The sequence below is a fragment of the Phragmites australis genome, chromosome 13 (assembly GCF_958298935.1).
Source record: "Phragmites australis chromosome 13, lpPhrAust1.1, whole genome shotgun sequence".
NCBI lineage: Eukaryota > Viridiplantae > Streptophyta > Magnoliopsida > Poales > Poaceae > Phragmites > Phragmites australis.
Window position 1 is genome coordinate 1928017 of NC_084933.1, and position 19917 is coordinate 1947933.

General features: G+C 47.1%; 1 protein-coding gene across 1 annotated transcript; it reads right to left on the bottom strand.

Annotated features, from left to right (window-relative positions):
• Positions 1-68: 68 nt before the first annotated feature.
• LOC133888993 (WEB family protein At2g17940-like) lies at positions 69-17566 on the bottom strand. Its single transcript, XM_062329421.1, has 2 exons — positions 17081-17566; positions 69-1047 (listed from the first exon to the last, which is right to left on the bottom strand). The coding sequence occupies exons 1-2, from the start codon at positions 17243-17245 to the stop codon at positions 376-378; spliced, it is 837 nt and encodes a 278-aa protein (XP_062185405.1). The 5' UTR covers positions 17246-17566; the 3' UTR covers positions 69-375.
• Positions 17567-19917: the final 2351 nt, after the last annotated feature.

Consider the following 19917-nt stretch of genomic DNA (forward strand, 5'->3'; position numbering starts at 1 on the left):
TTCGAAATCTAAGAGAAATCTCATAGTTCATTCAAATTTGACTAATAATTCGTCCAAGTTGAAATGAATTCAAACTGTTCGAATCGATTGCGCTGGACAGTTAGGCAAGAGATTAGTACACATCAAATTCTCTATATTAATTTGATACTCAAGTTCATACTTTGCAGTACTCAAAGAAACACAAATGGGGCATTATTCGAATGAAAACATCTACATATATGTATGTAGTTGTGTGATGTCTGTTGACCAAAAGCTGACAACTTGCAGCAGTGTAACTTCACGGCCTCACTTTGCTGACATATATGCAGTGCCAATCACGTAAACCAACCTGAAATGCTCTTGGGAGATTCACTCTCGATCGGAAGCATGCATGGATCAAAACGAGTCGTCGTGGCAGCTGCTGCTGCTGCTGCTCTTCTTCTTCCTCATGAACAGCGCGCCCACCAGCGGGATCAGCGGCTTCTTCTTCTTCTTTCTCCCCTCCTCCCCCGCTGACGCCATCGCCTTCACCGCCTCCGGCCCGGCCGACATCTGCCTCTGGAACCGCGGCTCGCGGTAGTAGTGCGGCTGCGGCGGCGCGTGGAGCTGCAGCTCCATCACAATGTCCGGCAATGGCGGCGCGCGGTACGCGGCGGTGGCGGCCGTCGGCGGGTCGGCGAACTTCACGTACCTCTTCTTCTGGAGCTCGGCCCCGTCCCCGGCGGCTACGGCCCCGCTGTTGTCAGCGGCCGCGCCCCGCTGCTTCTCGGCCTCGATGAAGCTGAGGCCCTCGTCGACCTGCAGGTCGATGACCTTGGAGAAGGCCGCCTCCTCGTCGTCGCGCGCCTTGAGCCTCTTGAGCTCCCTCATGGCGTGGCTCAGCTCCTGCTGCAGGGACTGGATGCACCCGGCCATCTTCTGCTTCTCCTCCCGCTCCTTCTCCAGCTCCTGCTTCGCCTCCGCCAACTCCACCGTGACCGGTAGCACGTCGCGTGACACAGCGGCGACGGTGGAGGCTGGGGTGGCGACGGCGGCGTGGTGATTGTGCCTTGTTGCCGCCGCTCGGTTCTGTTCAATATAATCGATCGAGTTGGGAAAATGGGAACATATTCAAGGGGAGAAAAATTACTCCATTATCAGTAAATATAGTGCCCATTCACAAGCAAATGCATAGGAATTAACATATTTCATAATAGAACAATATTGTTGAGGAATGGCCTCACGTCCCCTTCGGATGGTGAGTCAAAGACCTAGACGCAGATTACTAATGATTACAGTTATGCTATTTTAAAATAATGCTTAACGCCGAAAGGGCTCTTAGGGTAAGTGGCGAAGGTAGCACCAAGGCTTACCCACGTCGCCCTCAGGAAGTTCTCCGAAGGGAGCGCCGAAGTCGTCACCGCAGGCGAAGCCTGCGAAGGTCGTTCGGATGTCAACTGAGGGCCCATTCGCGAAGCCATGCTAGAGCCGGACGAAGGTGCGCCGAAGATCCCATTTGCGGTAGACTTTCGGGGGGGGGGGTAGACCGAAGGAATGACATCCGTCGAAATCTGAGGACGGTGAGAGGTGAAATTGTAAGAATGTCAATGTACTTTGGAATGTATCAATTACCCCGAATATGTCGGGAATATAGCAGTTAGAGGGGTAATAATGTAAATTGTAACAGGTAGTGGTTGAGTATGGGCTATAAATAGGTCGTCACTGTACTCAAAATGACAGTTGACATTAATGACATTGAACAATTTTCCATAAGCGTGTGTCACATAGAAAAGCCTTCGCCTCCCTTTAAAGGGCCGAAGGTCCTCCCCTGTGTTCGGTAACGAGTTTCCAACAGTTGGCGCCGCCTGTGGGGATTGAACATTTCGAGGCCATACCACCCAAGAAGAAGTCGAAGCATGTTGATACATCAGTTGCTGAAGAAACTGCTTCCAGTGGGGGCTTTGGCCGAAACAACCCCTTCGGTGGTCCTGGAACCGATTAACACTTCGACCGGTGTAGGCGACGATGACCAACAGGGATAGGATGGTGAGAATGTAATGGTGCCAGGCAATGGTGAGGCTCGTGAAGAAGAAGCTCTCCAGCAAAATGCAAATACAGCAATACGAAGGGTAGAAGCTAACCTTCAGGCCCGCTTTGAGGCTTCGGCAAATCCTTCGGCGGAAGAGAGGGGGAAATCACATCTTGTTGGGGAGCTTGACGACTTCGATGACTCAGAAGAGTACGAAGGAGAGGAAGAAACTAAAGAAGAAAGAGCGGCGATGCTAGAAGCTGAAGAATTGGAGAAGCAGATTGTGCGGCAAAAGCACATGCTGGATAGCTTGACAACAAGTCGGCAGGCCGCGGAGTACCGCCGACGAGCCGACAAAGCCAGAAGAACTATGGAGAAAATGCAAGAAGAGATTAACATGTTGCAACAAGCATGTGAGTAGACCCCCCGCATGGTTACTCCTCTATCAGCATTTGCAACACGGCCGGTGCAGGACCTTGGACATAGGTCATGTGCAGGCGATCCAGAATTACCACTCTCTGTCGGCTTGCAAAACCAGCCCTGGCCTTCGGGCTTCGAGATGCTGAGGGTGGTAATGCTTGACGGAGAGTCAGATCCAAAGGAATTTGTTATGAGTTTCAAGGCAGCGGTTGAATCCGCTGGGGACACGACACAACACTGGCGAAGGCCTTTATGTTGGCAGTCAAGGGGACAGCGAGGTCGTGGTACTCCGCTTTGCCTCTAGGATCCATTTACTCATTGGAGAAGTTGTGTAGTGCCCTTTATAGTAATTTCCAAGGCAATCAAGCAGAGAAGGTTACTGCCGACGACCTCTTCATAGTCAAGCAACAGCCAATGGACACACTGTAGAACTATATGCATCGCTTTGTGCATGTTCGCTGCCAGGCGAAGGGCTTGAGCAAAGATATCATCATCGATGCCGCTATCTACGACATCAGAGGAGGACTTTTGGTAGGAAAGCTTACACGCAAGAGGCCGAAGAGTGTTCATGAGCTCTTCAACAAGATGGAGGAGTATGCAAGGTCTCAGATGGACCATCTTCGGAGGAAAAGTGAGCTGACAGCATTTAAAATATCGAAGCCAAACTCAAGCAAAGACGTAAATCCTAGCTAGTCGAGGGACAAGCCGAAGTGTGTGAAAAAATCCAAAGCATTTGAGTACACACAAGGCAAAAAGAAGTCAATCAGATAGACTCCGGACCGGACGAGGTCATGCGAGAGGTCGTTGGAACACAAGGCGGGGGTGCTCGAGGCGGCTGAAGTGGCAGAGGTCGTGGAGTCTGAGGCGATCGAGGCGGACAGGCTTTGCAAGATCCAACCACATTATACTGTGAGTTGCATGGCGAAGGTTCCGGTCATATGACTAAGCAGTGCCCGTATGTTATAGCCATGAAAGAAAGCTTAGGGAAGCAGACCTTCGATCCTGCAAGAGGCGTGCATCACGCCACACACTTCAGCCATGACGACACGGAGGAATCCAATCAGAGCCACGGCCCAAAACCCTCGGCATTTGTTACTCAGTGGCAACCGATGGATGTGGCACAACCATACATTCATACACCTTTGGCTCTAATAGACTAGACATCGGTAGGTCAACAGCTTTTCAAGTAGCACTCCCACCCCCTCCGCCAAGGCCAGCAATCGAAGCCCCCCCCCCCCCCAGAAACTAGCAGATTGGTAAATATATTAGCCCGGGGATTTAATGTTGTGCTAGCAATCACTGGATGATCCAATCAGGAAACTAAATCAAAGAGACAATGAAAAGAGTATGTGCGAAGGGTTAACCATTTTGGTGCAGGCCCTACTTATGTCCATTCGAAGTGGTCTCATGAACCAATCACCTTCTCACAAGAAGACATGAGGGTGCTAGATTTCCCGCATATGAATGCCTTCGTCATCACTGCAAACATTTGAGGGAACAAGATGCACAGAATCCTCATAGATGGTGGGAGTTCGATAGACATCATTTTTGCCGATGCTTTTGATAGGATGGGCTTGTAGCGAAATAACATTCGACAGGCTGGATCCCCGTTGCTATGCTTTCGGTCTTCGGAATGCTAGTGCCAACTTTGCTAGACTGGTCCAAATAGTGTTGAAGTCGCAGTTGGGCTGAAATTTCTCTGCATATGTTGATGACATAGTAGTCAAAAGCGTCAGGGAAGACAAATACCTCGATGACCTTCGAGAAACCTTTAATAATCTGTGAAGGGCAGGGCTAAAGCTAAACTGAAAAAAATGTGCATTTGGTGTGCGATCCAGGAGATTGATGGGCTTCTTGGTGTCAAAAAGGGGAATCGAAGTAGATCCCTAGAAAATACAAGCAATACTTTACATGAGGTCTCCTCAGAGCAGGAAAAAAGCACAACTCTTAGCCAGAAGATTGCCAGCTCTAAGCCAATTTATTGCCAGGTCTGCTAAGCAAAGCCTTCCTTTCTTCAAAATCATTAAAGGCTCGAACCCTTTCGAGTGGGGCATGGAGTAGCAAGATACCTTCGATGAGTTAAAGAAATACCTGACGAAACTCACAGCTCTAATCAGCCCAAATCTGAAGGCTGGGTTGTTACTATACATAGCGACGTCTCCTTTGGCAGTAAGTGCTATACTTGTGCAAGAGATGCAAGTAAATGACAAGCCGCAACAATTTCTGGTATACTATGTTTCGGAAGCCTTGGCAGGGCCAAAGAGGTTCTATTTTGAGATGGATAAAATGGCTTACGTGGTGGTGATGGCATCACGGAAGCGTCACCACTATTTCACAGCCCACAAGATAACAGTACCCACCTCCTTACCCCTTCGTGACATGTTTGAAAATCGCGAAGCCACAAGAAGAATTGGAAAATGGGCCACAGAGATTGCACCATTTACATTGGCCTTTGTTGCGAGAATGGCGATAAAATCTCAAGCCTTAGCAGAGTTTTTGGCAGACTGGACGCCACAGACCGGAGGGCCAGAGGACCCATTAGATCCAGTATGGATCATGTATTGTGACAGAGCCTGGGGGGCTTCGAGTGCTGGTGTGGCATCAGTTGTTTCTTTGCCCTCATGCGTGAAACTGCGATATGCTACTAGACTTGATTTCCGATTGACAAACAACGTCATAGAATACGAAGCAATACTCCTTGGGCTTCGTAAGGCGTGAGTGCTTGGCGCCCGAAGGGTACTGGTCAAGACAGACTCTAAGGTGGTTGCAAATCAGATTGACAAGACATTCCAAACAAAAGAGTCAGAGCAAGTTAAGTATATGGCAGTAGTGCAAAGCATGAAAAAATATTTCTTGGGGTTCACAGTTAAAAGCATATCAAGAAATAACAACTTTGAGGCCGACAACCTCGCCAAGGATGCAGTGCAACATCTACCAATCCCGCCAGATGTCTTTTATCAGAACTTGAAGGTGCTAGCTGTTGAGGCCCCACCGCAAGTAGCACGTAGTGTCACTATTATTGAGAGTGAAGATTGGCGCTCCCCTATAATGGCTTACCTTCGGGGTCACTACGAGCCAAAAGATCATGTGGAGGCGAAGCGTATGGCGCAAAGAGTCAGAAACTATAAAATTGTGGGGGCTGATTTGTAACATATGGGTGTTTGTGCACCAATGCTTTGGTGCATATCCTAAGAAGAGGGGCAAGAATTACTGAGACAAATACACGAAGGACTATGTGGCTCACATAACGGCACTCAAGCACTTATCGGGAAAGCGTTCAGACAAGGGTTCTTTTGGCCGAAGGCCATCTCTGATGCGGAGTCCATAGTACGAAGCTGCTTGAAGTGCAAATATTCGGCTAAGGGCTCAAATAGGCCTTCGACAAAGACATAGCTTATTCCACCGGTCTGGACCTTAATGCGATGGGGGATTGACATCATCGAACAGTTACCAGTTTCCCCAGAAAATTTGCGCTATGCTGTTGTTGCAGTATAGTACTTCTCCAAATAGGTGAAAGCAATGCCACTGGTGAACATAACATCAAGAAATGTACAAAAGTTTTTATGGAAAAACATCATCTGCCGCTTCGACGTTGCTCGCAAAGTGACGGTTAACAATGGCATGCAATTTGACAGCGAAGGCTTCAAACAATTCTACGAAAACATGGGAATCAAAGTCCGCTTCGCGTTAGTATATCACCCACAGTCAAACAGAGCTATGGAGAGGGCAAATGGCATCGTCCTAACCAGTGTCGCAAGGCTTCTGCAAGGCCTGCCGAAAGGAAAATGGTTTGAAGAATTGCCAAAGGTCTTATGGTCAATAAGGACAACGGCAACGAGACCAACCAGGTTCACACTGTTTTGTTTGCTCTTAGGCGAAGAGGCAATGACTCTAGAGGAATGTAAAAATAAATCATTTAGAGTCACGGCTAAATCAGCTCAAAGCGAAGAATTGATATCCAAGGATGCACTAGAGGGGATTAGAATGCAGGCCATCAAAAACTTGACAAAATATCAAGAAGAAACTAAAAGATGGAGAGACAAAAATATCCCCAAAGGAGTTCATGCCTGGAGACCTGGTACTGCGAAGGCTCCCAAATGCTTCAACTGTGGAAAAGTTGCACAATAAGTGGGATGGACCTTTAATAGTAAAGAGTTCAGTTAGACTCGGGTCTTATCATCTGGCTACTATCAGAGGGGAAGAGCTTACGTGCACATGGAATGCGGATAACCTTCAAAAAATTTATTTCTAGCGAAGATCAAAGGGGTACCTTCGTATTAATGGATGAAGCACCTGTGAAAGTTTTACATTTATGTAATTTTAAATTGTACATTTTAATTCAAACAATGTGCAGGTGTTGTACTCTTTTCCTCACAGGGGGAACCCTTCGTCAGGGTGTGAGATTTTTAACAAGGCAGTGACCTTTGTAAACATTGTTATATATATATATATATGTATATATACATATGTGTGTGTGTGTGTGTAGTTACCCCCAAGAAAGCGTGTACATCTGGAATCTGTGCATAATTCATCATCGAAGTGATGCAAGCCTTCAGTAAAAGGAAGCACACCAATTGACAAGAAGAGGCATGCCGAAGCCTCGCCATAAAAGTCGAGGTATGGAATTTCTAAGATGCTGTACCTTTCGACTTAAGACGGGTGCAAACCCGCGGTAAAAGTCTGAAGCATATAAGTTACTTCCTAGTTGTCTTTATTTTAAATCAGATATCCTTCGACAACATTTTCGCACTTGTGGTAAGATAATTGTTATTCAATTACGCCCGTGCATATCTATTTAACGCATGAAAGAGCCGAAGTGTTGCCCAACCTCAGAAAGAAGGCGACACACCTCTCGACTAAAAGTCGAGGGCTAAGAGTGCCTGCCCTCGCACCGAAGGCAAAAGAGACCTTCAGAAACAAAAGCTAAAGTGTTGCCCAACCTCAGAAAGAAGGCGGTGCACCTCTCGACTAAAAGTCGGGGGGCTAAGAGTGTCTACCCTCACACCAATGGCAAAAGAGACCTTTGAAAACAAAAGCCAAAGTGTTGTCCAACCTTAGAAAGAAGATGACACACCTCTCGATTAAAAGTCGGGGGCTAAGAGTGTTGGCCCCCGCACTGAAGGCAAAAGAGACCTTCGGAAAGAAAAGCTGAAGTGTTGCTCGACCTCAAAAAGAAGGCGGCGTATCTCTCAACTAAAAGTCGGGGGCTAAGAGTGCCTGCCCCGCACCGAAGGCAAAAGAGACCTTCGAAACAAAAGCTGAAGTACGACTTGGTCTCAGAAAAAAGGCGGCGCACTTCTCGACTAAGTCAGGGGCTAAGAGTGTTTGCCCTCACACTGAAGGAAGAAGAGACCTTATAAAAGAAATGCAGTGTTACACCACCTAAAAACAAAGGCATCATAATGTTCAAATAGAAATAAAAGGCAAGGGCCAAGAATGCCTGTCTTCGATCTCGAAACCTTGTCGAAATCTTCAAAAAAAAATAAAACTAAGGCAAAATGAAAGTCGAAGCCTGGTCAACCCTCACCAGAGAATGCGCCTAAGCATTTCCATTTTATAATAATTACATCGTCAATGGTAAATCAGTCGTAGATGCAAGGCCTTCGAGCACGAGTATGCGAGCAAATGAAAAATAAATTTGTCGAGGCAATGCTCAACAGTGTAGACATCGTCAAATGATGCTTTGTGCATGTGCTGTTGAAGGTCCCTATGGCTTAAAAGTCAAGGGGGCAGCATTTTCTTGGACGACGCTTCATGCACGTTGCTGTCGAAGGTCCCTACGGCTTAAAAGTCGGGGGGGGTTCTCGATCGACGCTTTGTGCATGTTGCTGCCAAAGGTCCCTATGGCTTAAAAGTTAGGGGGACGGTGTTTTCTTCGACGACGCTTCATGCAGGTTGCTGCCAAAGGTCCCTACGACTTAAAAGTCAGGGGAGAGGTGTTTTCTTGAACGACGCTTCGTGCATGTTACTACAGAAGGTCCCTATGACTTAAAAGTCGGGGGGAGAAGGGACGGCGTTTTCTCGGTCGACGCTTCATGCATGTTGCTACCGAAGGTCGCTACGGCTTAAAAGTCTTGGGCGTGGGGTGCAAGAAGGCGCTTTAGGACACATGCTCTGCAGACGAAGACTCATCGAGGCTATATAACAAAGAATAATAAATTTAGTCAATGAATTCATCGATGTCATAATCTACAAAGTCTTTATACAATTGGCTGCGACCAAATTGGAAAGCAATGCCTTAACTGGCATGAAAGGGTTGAGTTAGATCTAGCGGAGATCTGACATAGCTGCTCGAAGAGGTTATGGGCGAAGCACTTTTATCTTTGACATGTTGCATTATCTGCAAACAATCAGGCCTTCGGCGATAACAAATTGAAAGTGCCCAAGTGGAGGTTCATAAGTGTCCTCTGGCTCAGGTTTCGGTTCGACGAGTATATGCGGAGGCACGAAGTCTCCGTGCTCAATCCTGCGGGTTTCTCGCTCAACCCTTGGAATCTCTAAGACCGAAGCGCAAAAAGAATCCCAAAACGCTTTAGAATTGGCTTTACTCATTTCGTACAACCTAGCCTTTGCTCTCTAGTACTTCAAAAACCAATGGCTGGATGGCGGTGCTGGAAGGAATCCCAACAAGCCCAAGTCACAAAAAATTTATGGAATCCCAACAAGCCCAAGTCACAAAAAATTTATCACGCATCATAGTGATGGGAAAAGCATCTTCGACTACCTGCGTAGTGTCCGAAGGGAGGACCTGCACAGGAAGTGAAGGTAATCAAAATATTTAACAATAAATAAAAGTGTATATATTACAATAGTTAACATAACGTTCTAAGTCCAAAAATGCACTTTGCTCGTTCCTCACACATGCTCTATGTCCTCGGCAACCTTGGTGGTGTCCCCAATGTTTTACGAAGTTGTAGCCTGTGAGGCTGGTGGGGCAGAGGTTCTAGGAAAAGAGGGACCACCCTTCACCTTTGCTTGTAGAGCGAAAGAATCATAAATATGCAGGCAAGTGACAAAAATGTCGAAGGCATAGTTAAGAAGCGTACTCATTGACAGTTAATTTCCTCTTCTCAGAGGGCCAGTTCGTGACCATGTTTACACCAGTAATTGGTGGTGAATGATCACACGGTGGCCTTCGCCACCTTTGTCATAGTTGTAGTCGACATATTTGAAGGATAGCAAAACGTTGTATTTTGAATCTCCGCATGATGGTCGCAGCCAGTCATCTCAATCGACTAGACTAAACTTCTGGCTGAGACCATGGCACAGAAGTCACCATATAACTGAGTTGTGGGTAGAAGACTGTTGCTGGTGTCAGTAATCCATCTGAGAAGGCCACCTAGCCCAGCATCATTGGAGGCACGGCCGAAGCACCGCTTTTCTCAAAAGTCTTGCTAATAGCTTCACTAGCTGCAACGACCTTCGGCTCCAGGACTTCCAACACTCTAAAGGCATCATTAGACAGTTGCTTCGCCTCCTCTAATTCTTCACGCAGTCGTTGGGCTTCGGTTTTTTCAGCATTATAGAGGCTTCGAAGCCCTAACACATCAGCTTCGGACGCCGTTAGGTTCTTGCAAGGAACAATTACCTCTTGTTCTACGCTTTCTTTACCTGAGTGAAGGGCGCTCACTTCTTTTTCAAGCTGTTGCAAATGCAGAACAGCCTCCTTTGTCTGCTGCACAAAATCCCTCTATTGGGCTACGGCTTTCTTCGCCCGCCCTTGATATAGAGCCCTTTGCGCCTCTGCATTTTTTGCGTGAGCCTCTACGTGCTCCGCATGGTTGCGCTGAGCGCACAAGAAGCATAACCTGCGATAGCACAACAATATGAGAACGGGTATACAAAGGAAAGCCGAATAACAATACAAAATACCTTTGCGATCGCCACATCGAAGGCATCGATAAGCTCAGAAGCAGGCTTCCGCGCCAGCGGGATCTCAAGTTCGAGGAGAACAAAGCTATCAAACATTTTCCTTGCGTCTTTAACCTCCCCGAAACTTGGCTCAAATGAAGTAAGCTTCAGGGCTTCAGCGTCGATTGCCTTAGCATCGCGTAAGACACTATGACACATGAGCCCCTTGCCACCACGGTGGGGCGAATGTGGTGAAGCGCTCTCCTCCCCGTCAGTATCTGTGGCTCTATGGCCTTCAGAGGAACTTGCCTTAGAGGAAGAGCTGGAGGATGACTCAACTTTAGCTCCTCCGATGTCTTCTGTTCTTTTGAGTTTCTTGGCTCCCTCCTCCGCTGGTTCAGCAACAATATACAGATCTGACTCGTTGTCCTCGTCGTCGCTAAGTATAAGCATGGCGAGGTTCACTTGCGCAGAAGCAGTAGGCTTCGATGAAGCGCCAAGAAATTCTTGTGTGCCCTTCAGAGGCACCTGTTGAAGGGGCACAACACGAATGGCTTCTGAGCCTTCGGGGACCTCTTCATCGCCCAAGACATTGAAGGTCACTTGACAAAGTCTCTTCTTCAGGGCGGGAGCTCTCTTTTTCTATCTCCTTGCGATGAAAGTTCTTCATTTTTTCTCCTTTTCTAAGCTCTAGCAGAAGATGCTTCGCCGGTCTCGGTGTTCGAGGAGCGGGCACCTTCGGCTTGACCCGATGAGGACAGCGGCAGCTTTGGCCTATCCTTGTAACCAATACCTCATAGATCAAAAATAAGATTGAGCCGACGGCCAAAATCCCGCACGGTGCAAAGTTGAGCCTCGCCTTGGGTCAATTTCCCTAGGAGAAGCATGGCTTTGGTCTCCACTTCGCCCACTGTCAAGTCTATCCCGAAGTACATAATGTAAGGAAAAGATAGAAAGCTGAAGAACAATTAAGAAACAGGGTAATGAGCATACCTGTGAAAAATCTGAAATCAGGCTGGGCGGCAAAGTCCCTCTGGCCCTTTAGCATCGAAGGTTGGGATGGACCAGCCTTCGCTTAGGAGCCACACCCTGAACATCACAAACTCTTCTACGAGTTCGCGCGTGCTCAGGTGCTTTGCACACCTGGTGAAGGCTTCTAATGCCGCCCTATGGGAGTCCTTCAGCTGTACATCTGAGGCTCGGTTCCCCTAGACCTCTTCGCATTTCTACTCAAGGTACTTTTTTTGGTCTACCTTATGGTAGAACCACCATTGAGTCCAGTCCGTCGACCACTTATTTTTGTAGGCCACGACAGGCGTCGCTAGGCCGGTGCGGTAAGCGAAGTTCACGCAGTCATACGAAGCCTCATTTTGCACGCTGGACATGAAAATAGGCTTTGGCTAGTGGTGGAGTTTATGCACTGCAAAGAAGGCCCTGACCAAGGCCTTCACTCCTTCTGAACATGTCGCCCAAGTGAAAAGGCTGAGCCGGACAATGGCGTTAGGCGTTAGCTGGTGTAGGCAGACTTCGAACATCTTTACCACCTTTGGCACCATCTTGTCGTAGTGAAAGCGAAGCCCTACTAGGAAGTAATCCACAAAAACAATGGCTTCGCCGTCTTTAGGCACCAGAGTTTCTTGGTCCTTCGGAAGTCTGACCTTCAAAACATCGTTGATTAGGTCTTCCTTGATTAATCTGACTAGGACTTCTTCGTTAACCTTGGATCGTCCGATCCAGTACGTCTTCAGGCTACCGGATTTGCTTTTCGGAGCCATGAGATTTCTTAGGGCTTTGGAAAGAGAGCAAGGGCTTCGTACGAGAGCTAGTGTTCTAATGAGAGCGCGCGGCAAAAAGTTGATCATTGGGTAGATTATATATAACAGTAAAATAGAAGGTTGATGGCAGTCGAAAAGCAGCGTGTTGGAAATTGAACCATCGTCTAAATGACGGTTAAGAACGAACCAACAATAACTGTCGTTTGTGAATCCTTAACGTAGCACGGGGACAAAATCGTCAACTTAGTAAACTAAAAGTAGCATAATTTCCAGAGGGGGCTATATGCTAAAAGGTGAGATGAGCAGCAAGAGGTCTTCGCGGGGCCAAACAGGACGGCGTTTGGTCATATCGTTTAATTCATGGGTTCGACCCATCGAAGAAGAACCTTACCCATGAGGGGCTGTGTCAGTGTATCAGGAACCAAGGGTCCCTAAATCCCGAGGCCAGGCCAGCCATCCGCCACATGGCGCCACCCCGCGAGATCTCTCCTATAGGATGAGAAAAGCTCAAGTCCCGGGAGAAGGTGCTCGGGGCCACAGTAAGTGATCCCCGAGCACCCCAGTTCCCCGATGATCCACGGAATGCGAGTACCGGGAAGAAAGTGCTCGGGGAGGTGCCCAGTCACCCCCGAGCACCCTAGTCCCCCTATGATCAGAAGAGCTAAGTTCCGGGAGAGAGTGCTCGGGGCTGCGTGCGGCAGCTCCCGAGCGCTCGGTTCCCCGAAGATCCGTACAAGACTGCTCGGGAGAGAGTGCTCGGGGCTGCACGTGGCAGCCCCCGAGCACTCGGTTCCCCGAAGGTTCGTGCAAGAGTGCTCGGGAGTGAGTGCTCGGGGCTGCACGTGGCAGCCCCCGAGCACTCGGTTCCCCAAAGGTTCGTGCAAGAGTGCTCGGGAGTGAGTGCTCGGGGATGTGGACAGTACCCCCAAGCACTCGGTACCCCGACAACCCAGAAAGGCCCCCGAGGGGCCTGCCGATGAGGTGTCAACCAGCCAGAGGTCCGAGGCCGCATTTAATGAGCGTGCGTGGCCTGACACCTCCAACTGCTCCCGCTGTGCTCAGCGTCAGTTCCTGCCATGTTTTGGTAGAGAGGCGTGGGGTCATTAATTGCACAGGTCCCGTCCCGTGCCATCCGGCTTGTCTCGGGATAACGTCGTGAGGATCAAGGCGTTCCGTCTACCGCACTGCTGTGGCAGGGGAACAAGATAAGGCGAGCACGCCGGGTTGCTCTGCGGCTGCCCGGTGGGCCCTCTCCACGGCGCCCGTTGCCAGGGCATTTATGGTGACGGGCGACCGGGCGTGCGACGCATTTTCCACCCCCGGTCACTTCACCCAGAAGAAATGATGACGCCCTTTCCATTTATGGCGTCTCGGAACTCGAGCCCCCTCCTTTCCGTTCGGGGCATGTCGTGGCCGGCGAGTACTTAAAATAGTCAGCAACACAGAAGAGAAGAACAACGAACCAACAAGAAAGAGACCAACCACAGCGAGGATCGAGCCATCCTGAAGAACAAGACGAACAAGACCAAGAAAGAGAGACACGGTGAGCAAGGTTGAGCACAGTTCCAGCCGAAGAACAAGGAGCCTCAAGCTCTTAGTTAGGCCAACATCCTTGTAACCAGCAACATCCTCGAGGGACTTCCTCAAGATAGTTATAGCATCCATACAGGAGTAGGGTATTACGCCCCCGTGCGGCCCGAACCTGTCTAATTTCCGGTGCATTTACTTCTTCTTGCACTAGGTCGACACCCCCACCACCGGCCGTTGCATTCATTCCCATTTATTTCTCCGACGAACTTATTCAGGATCATCCCCCCGACCGAATCTCTAAAAAGGGGTCTTTCGGGATTCCTGCGACAGGAGTTAATCCTCCGACAGGCTGCTGTTAGGGAATGGCCTCATAGGCCCCTTTGGATGGTGAGTCGAAGACCTCTAATAGACGCGGATTACTAATGATTACAGTTGTGTTATTTCAGGATAATGCTTAATGTCGAAGGGGCCCTTCGGATAAGTGGTGAAGGCAGCACCAAACCTTCGGACCACGATCGAAGGCTTACCCACGTCGCCCTCAGGAAGTCCTCCGAAGGGAGCGCTTAAGTCATCACCGCAGGCGAAGCCTGCAAAGGGCCTTCGGAGGTCAACCGAAGGCCCATTTGCGAACCCATACCGAAGCCGGCTGCAGGTGCGCCGAAGATCCCATCTGCGGTAGATCTTCGGGGGCCAGACCGAAGGAATGACGTTCTTCGGAATCTGAGGACGATGAGGGGTGGAATTGTAAAAAATGCTAATGTACTTAGGAATATACCGAATTACTCCTTAATATGCCAGGAATATAGCAGTTAGAGGGGTAATGATGTAAATTGTAACAGGGAGCGGTTGAGTATGGGCTATAAATAGACGTCATTGTACCCGAAATGACAGTTGATATTAATGACATTGCATAATTTTCCATAAACACGTGTCACATAGAAAAGCCTTCGGCTCCCTCTAAAGGGCTGAAGGCCCTCTCCTATTTTTGGTAACCGTGTTTCCAACAAATATCATATATGAATGAGTAAATTTTGCAAAACTAAGATATTTTGATAAAAATATCGTAAAAATATATATATTTAAGCAATAGTTTCACAAAACTACAGATTTAGTGCCAATTTTATCACAAAACTACACATACATCGGTAAAATTATCGCAAAACTACATATTTCAGCAATAATTTCATAAAACTACATATTTAGCGCTGATTTTATCGCAAAAGTACGGGTTCTAGAGAAGTTGTTCCCAGCCTCGTTACCATGATGACCGGGCCCTACTTGCAGTCTCACAGTAGCTGCTAGCTCATGAAATGAACCATCTGGGAGCTCATGTGACTGCAAGTGGGACCCATTCGTCAGGTTAATAGGTATACGATAGAATCTACAGTTTTACGATAAAACCAGCGCTAAATTTATAGTTTTGTGAAACTGTTACTTAAATATATAATTTTGCAATTTGCGGTAATTTTGCCAAAGTATATGTAATTTCATAAGCTTCCGGACGGTCTATTTCATGAGCTGCCAGCTATTGTGTGACTGGAGGGAGTAATGTATAGATACATATATATGGGAGCACTATTCTACACCCAGGATGCAGAATAATTATTTACACCTTGCCACCGACACCCCTCCTGCGCATGGCACGTGTCCCCGCCTCCGACCCCTGCCCCACGCGCCCGCACTCCTCTGCTCCGCCCTCGTCACGTGTTCTCACCCCTGCCCCGTGTGCCCCCGCCCCGTTCCCAGTCGCCTTGGCTATGGCCGCCATGCCCCTCCCCTGGCCGCAGCACCCTCGACCCTCCTCTGTCTACATCAGCTACTAATAAAGCTATTGAAGCTACTGAATGACTTGGAACTACTGATAACTATCGATAAAAAATATCTGACACTACTAAACAAACTACTTATACTACTAACACGATTGGCAGCTACTGAATAATTTTATTATAATTTAAAATTATTGAACAACTACTAACACTACTGACCAAAAACTACCGACACTACTAAAAAAACTACTGACAACTACTAATACTATTGACACACTACTGAACAATTTGCTATGAATTAAAACTAATAACACTACTGAATAGCGACAACTACTGACACTACTGAACAATTTTTCATAACTTGAAACTACTGACATACTAAAAAACTACTGAACACTGCTGAGCGAGAACTAATTAAACAAAACTACTAACATATTGAACCATTCGAATCGTAAAAATTACTGAAGATTTACTTAAACGACAACTACTATAAAAAAACTACTAAACACTATTGATTAGAAACTACTAAATAAAACTACTAGCATACTAAAGCATCTAAATCTTAGAAATTACTAAAGATTTTACTGAACGACGGCCGAAAAACTACCGAATACTACCGAGAACCGCGACGCAGGACGAGTGACATGCGAGGACGAGCCATGTGGCGCACGGGCGCACGTGCTGGGCGGGTATGCTCGGTTGGAGCGGGCACTGCACGTAGGGCCTGCACTCGTTGGGCGCAACCACGTGGTGTGGAGCACTCACTGCGCGAGCACGGGGCATGCGTGGAGCACGCGCTGGGCAGGCACGAGGCGCGGCTGGGTGGGCTGGGCTGAGCCACCCCGGTGTAAAATATCACAGTATATACATATACACACATATGTATGTATGTATGTATGTATGTATGTATGTATGTATGTATGTATGTATGTATGTATGTATGTATGTATGTATGTCATCATCAAATAAAATGGAGGTTGTAGGCAGGTTCCGATCGATGGAGTACATGCACCTTTTGTAGCTGCCTTAATTCAGGTGGAAGCTAGGAACATATCCTAATGTCTCGAGGCATACACTTTAACTTCCAATCTATATAGTGGTGCCACTACTTTACTGGAATTAATCAAAAGTAATCCAAGTGTTGTAAAGTAGATATACTTGGTGATGAGGTTCTGGAAGGTGCATGTCAACATGCACATGTATCTTTGCTGTTGAGTGCGTGGGTTAGTAGGTAGGAGAGAGAAACCACCTCTATCGCAGCAAAAAAAAAGTAGGAGAGAGAGAAGAAACATGCATGCTTACAAGAAGGAACATGGAAATATATTGGTAAAGAAGGCTAGCTGCTTTTCTGGCACGTTTTTTCCTTGATTCAGAAGAAAGGAATAGAATGATCAACCATGCATTTTGACATATAGGAAGCTAGCTAACCTTTTGTTACATCAACTAAAGAAGCAGTGAAAGCAAACATGAACAACTATTTCCCTATATGTTGTTGTACTTGTGAATCTATAAAATAATCTTCTACTGTTAAGTAAGATCGATCGTATATAACGCATAATGTTTATATTCGTAATAATCTTCTACTGTTAAGTAAGATCGATCGTATGTAACGCATAATGTTTATATTTGTAATAATCATTTTAATTAGAGAGCCGAGACCAACGTGATGAGCGAGTGCTAGTGGCTTTTATATATATGTACATATTACCCTAATTGTATCCAGCGTACGTATAAATATATATAGTGCGTACCTCGGTGACGGCGGTGATGCGTCGTCCAGCATAGAGCTCCCCGGCGAGGACCTTCTCGCCGAAGAGGACGACGGCCTCCTTCACCGACCGGAATGGCGCCCTGGTGTCGATCTCCGCCCGGCCCACGACAACCACATCGCCGCCGCCGTCACCTTCTCCTCCCATTTGGTCTGGGGTCCTGGCTGTAGAGGTAGCTAGCTTTCCGGAGCTCGATGGATCTCGGTGCAACTATATATACACACACACGTATGTATGTATGTATGTATGTATGTATTAGCTAGGGAGAGGTAGAATGATGATGTATATATAGACACACGCAAGTATGAAGACCCAAGACAATACAAAACAACCGATAATTGATGGGTATGACGATGGTGCAGCTGGGAGTAGTGGGAATGTAGTTGCATATGCATGCATATATGCGTTGGAGATCGAGACCGTGCTGGTCGAGGTAGCTAGTGGGTTACAATGCAAGAATGTACATCTCTAGCATTCTATCTATGTCTGTCTCTCTCTATATATGTTAGCTTAACATGTAGTAAATGAATGATGCTATACATGCATGCAGGTGTGGTGACTGGTGAGGGTGGGTTCGTTGCTTCGCGTCCACTTCACTGTAATATTCCCGGCCGGCCGCCCTTCTGGCGAAGGATTGCATGGGCATGGGCATGGCCCGCTTGCCGGTGGACGGTCCTGATCAATTATCAATGGGTCTTGCCGATCATGCTCTACCATAGAGCCCTACACACACAGAAACTAGGATCGATCTACTAGTACCTAGCTATGAGCCACCACCTTTGTAAGTTACACCCTACAGCATCTCACACATACAATATAGATAGATAGATAGATAGAGAGAGAGAGAGAGAGAGAGAGAGAGAGAGAGAGAGAGAGAGAGAGAGAGAGAGAGAGAGAATGTACGTGTACGTGTAGCTATGGAATGTGGGCGACGTGCTGTGGACGTGATAAGGGACAGGGACGTCTCACCAGAGGATCGACGTCGACGGACCGGGTACATATGGAGTAACGCGCAAGGGTGCCTGTAGAACACACACACAAACTACGGTCGATCCGGACATGGGCCAGCTTGCTTACAGAACGCACGATATTTATGTACCAACATATACCTATGCATGTGACAATGACTTTTTCTTTTGGGCTCAACATATCAGACAATTAACCTAGGCAGTAAGCAGCGCCTACCGAATTTTAGAACACCAAAGCCACTCGGGTTTGCAGTACTACTGACAGGTCAGGTGTCCAAATATTTTTTTGCAACAGACATGTCAACAAGTGTTGAAAAATTGTCAAAAAAGGAACATAAGTAATTAAGAGATAGCATCAAATTTTGGGACCAACTCAGTTCCATTTGTAAAACATGAAACTGACAAAAAAACGAAATAAACAACGATGAAATAACATTAGCAATATTCACCCAACTTCTTTTCCCTATTTTCCTTGTTGTTTGTCACTTCAAATCTTACAACGAAACAAAATTTGACCTTGAAATATTACACAGTTGTATAAATTCATTTGTATTCAAAACATGTAATCCGAATCCTAAGTGATGTCTCTACGTAAGAAATCATCAAAGGAGATACGTCAAGTGATAGCTCATCGGTACCCGTCACTAGTGCACTATTAGTGATAGATCCAATGCCGATCCGTCACTAATGTGTGGTCCAAGCCGGGACCCGGTCAAGACCCGTCGCTAATGAGGGTTCATTAGTGACGGCAAGCGAACGACCTGTCACTAAATATATTAGTGACGGGTTACATTAATATCCGTCACTAATAATTCAGTTATTAGTGGCGAGTATATGGGGCACACGTCACTAAATATAGCCTACTCATTAGTGACGGGTTGTTATAAGACTTGTCACTAATACTAAAGTAATTAGTGACATATCATAGTTGTTACCGTCACTAATGCTCATTAGTGACGGGTGTCATTATCATCCATCACTAATTTCTTCGCCGACCACTCTATCTACTCAACCACTCTTATTCGCTCATTTCTCTCTCTCGACCACTCTCATCTCCGCTCACGTTCGCTCGCCTCCTCCTCCCGTTGTCGCCATCATTCGCACCTCGCCGCCGACACTGCCGCCAGTCCTCCCCCCTCCACCACAGTCTGACGTACGCCGCCGCCCCTCTCTACTAGCTAGGGTTAGGGCAATGGATCAAGGTAGTGACGGGGGTTATTGCCGTCGCCGTGGTGGACTTGGATGGATCCTAACAACTCCTTCATCGGCTCACACTCCAGGCGTACACTACCCTCCAGGCGTTCCCCCAGCGGCGTTCTCCCATCAGCCACAATCGAGATCGATCATAGTAACCTTTTTTTTTCCTTCTCTATTGTTAGGCTCATAGTAACACTCATTAGGACATAAGAATTTAATTGAGTTTATAGCACATTAGGCTCAATTCATATCATCCTATCATGTAGGTGTTGAAACTGATCCTATGACTCAAAGAGGTAATCCCTGCGATATGTGGTACTGTACCTTTGGTGCAATCTACTCTAGATGGAAGGAATTTTGTGAAACTATCTATCTCTTTTGATATACGTTCAAGGGGAGAAAGTAGTGAGGATAACGCTATTAGGGTATGTGGCAATGCATCACCGATTACGTTGCATTCCAAAGAACCACCGTTGAAGGGTGCTTGAGAAACATGGGTTCTTTTTGCCTGACTACAACTATTTTCGAATAAAAGAGTTTGAGGATGGCGAAGAGGATTTGACTTCGATCGGTGAGAGGCTTGCTTAGTTCGATGAATATGATATGGTATAGTAATATGTAATCCAATTATTTTGATATACATGACTGTTAGCG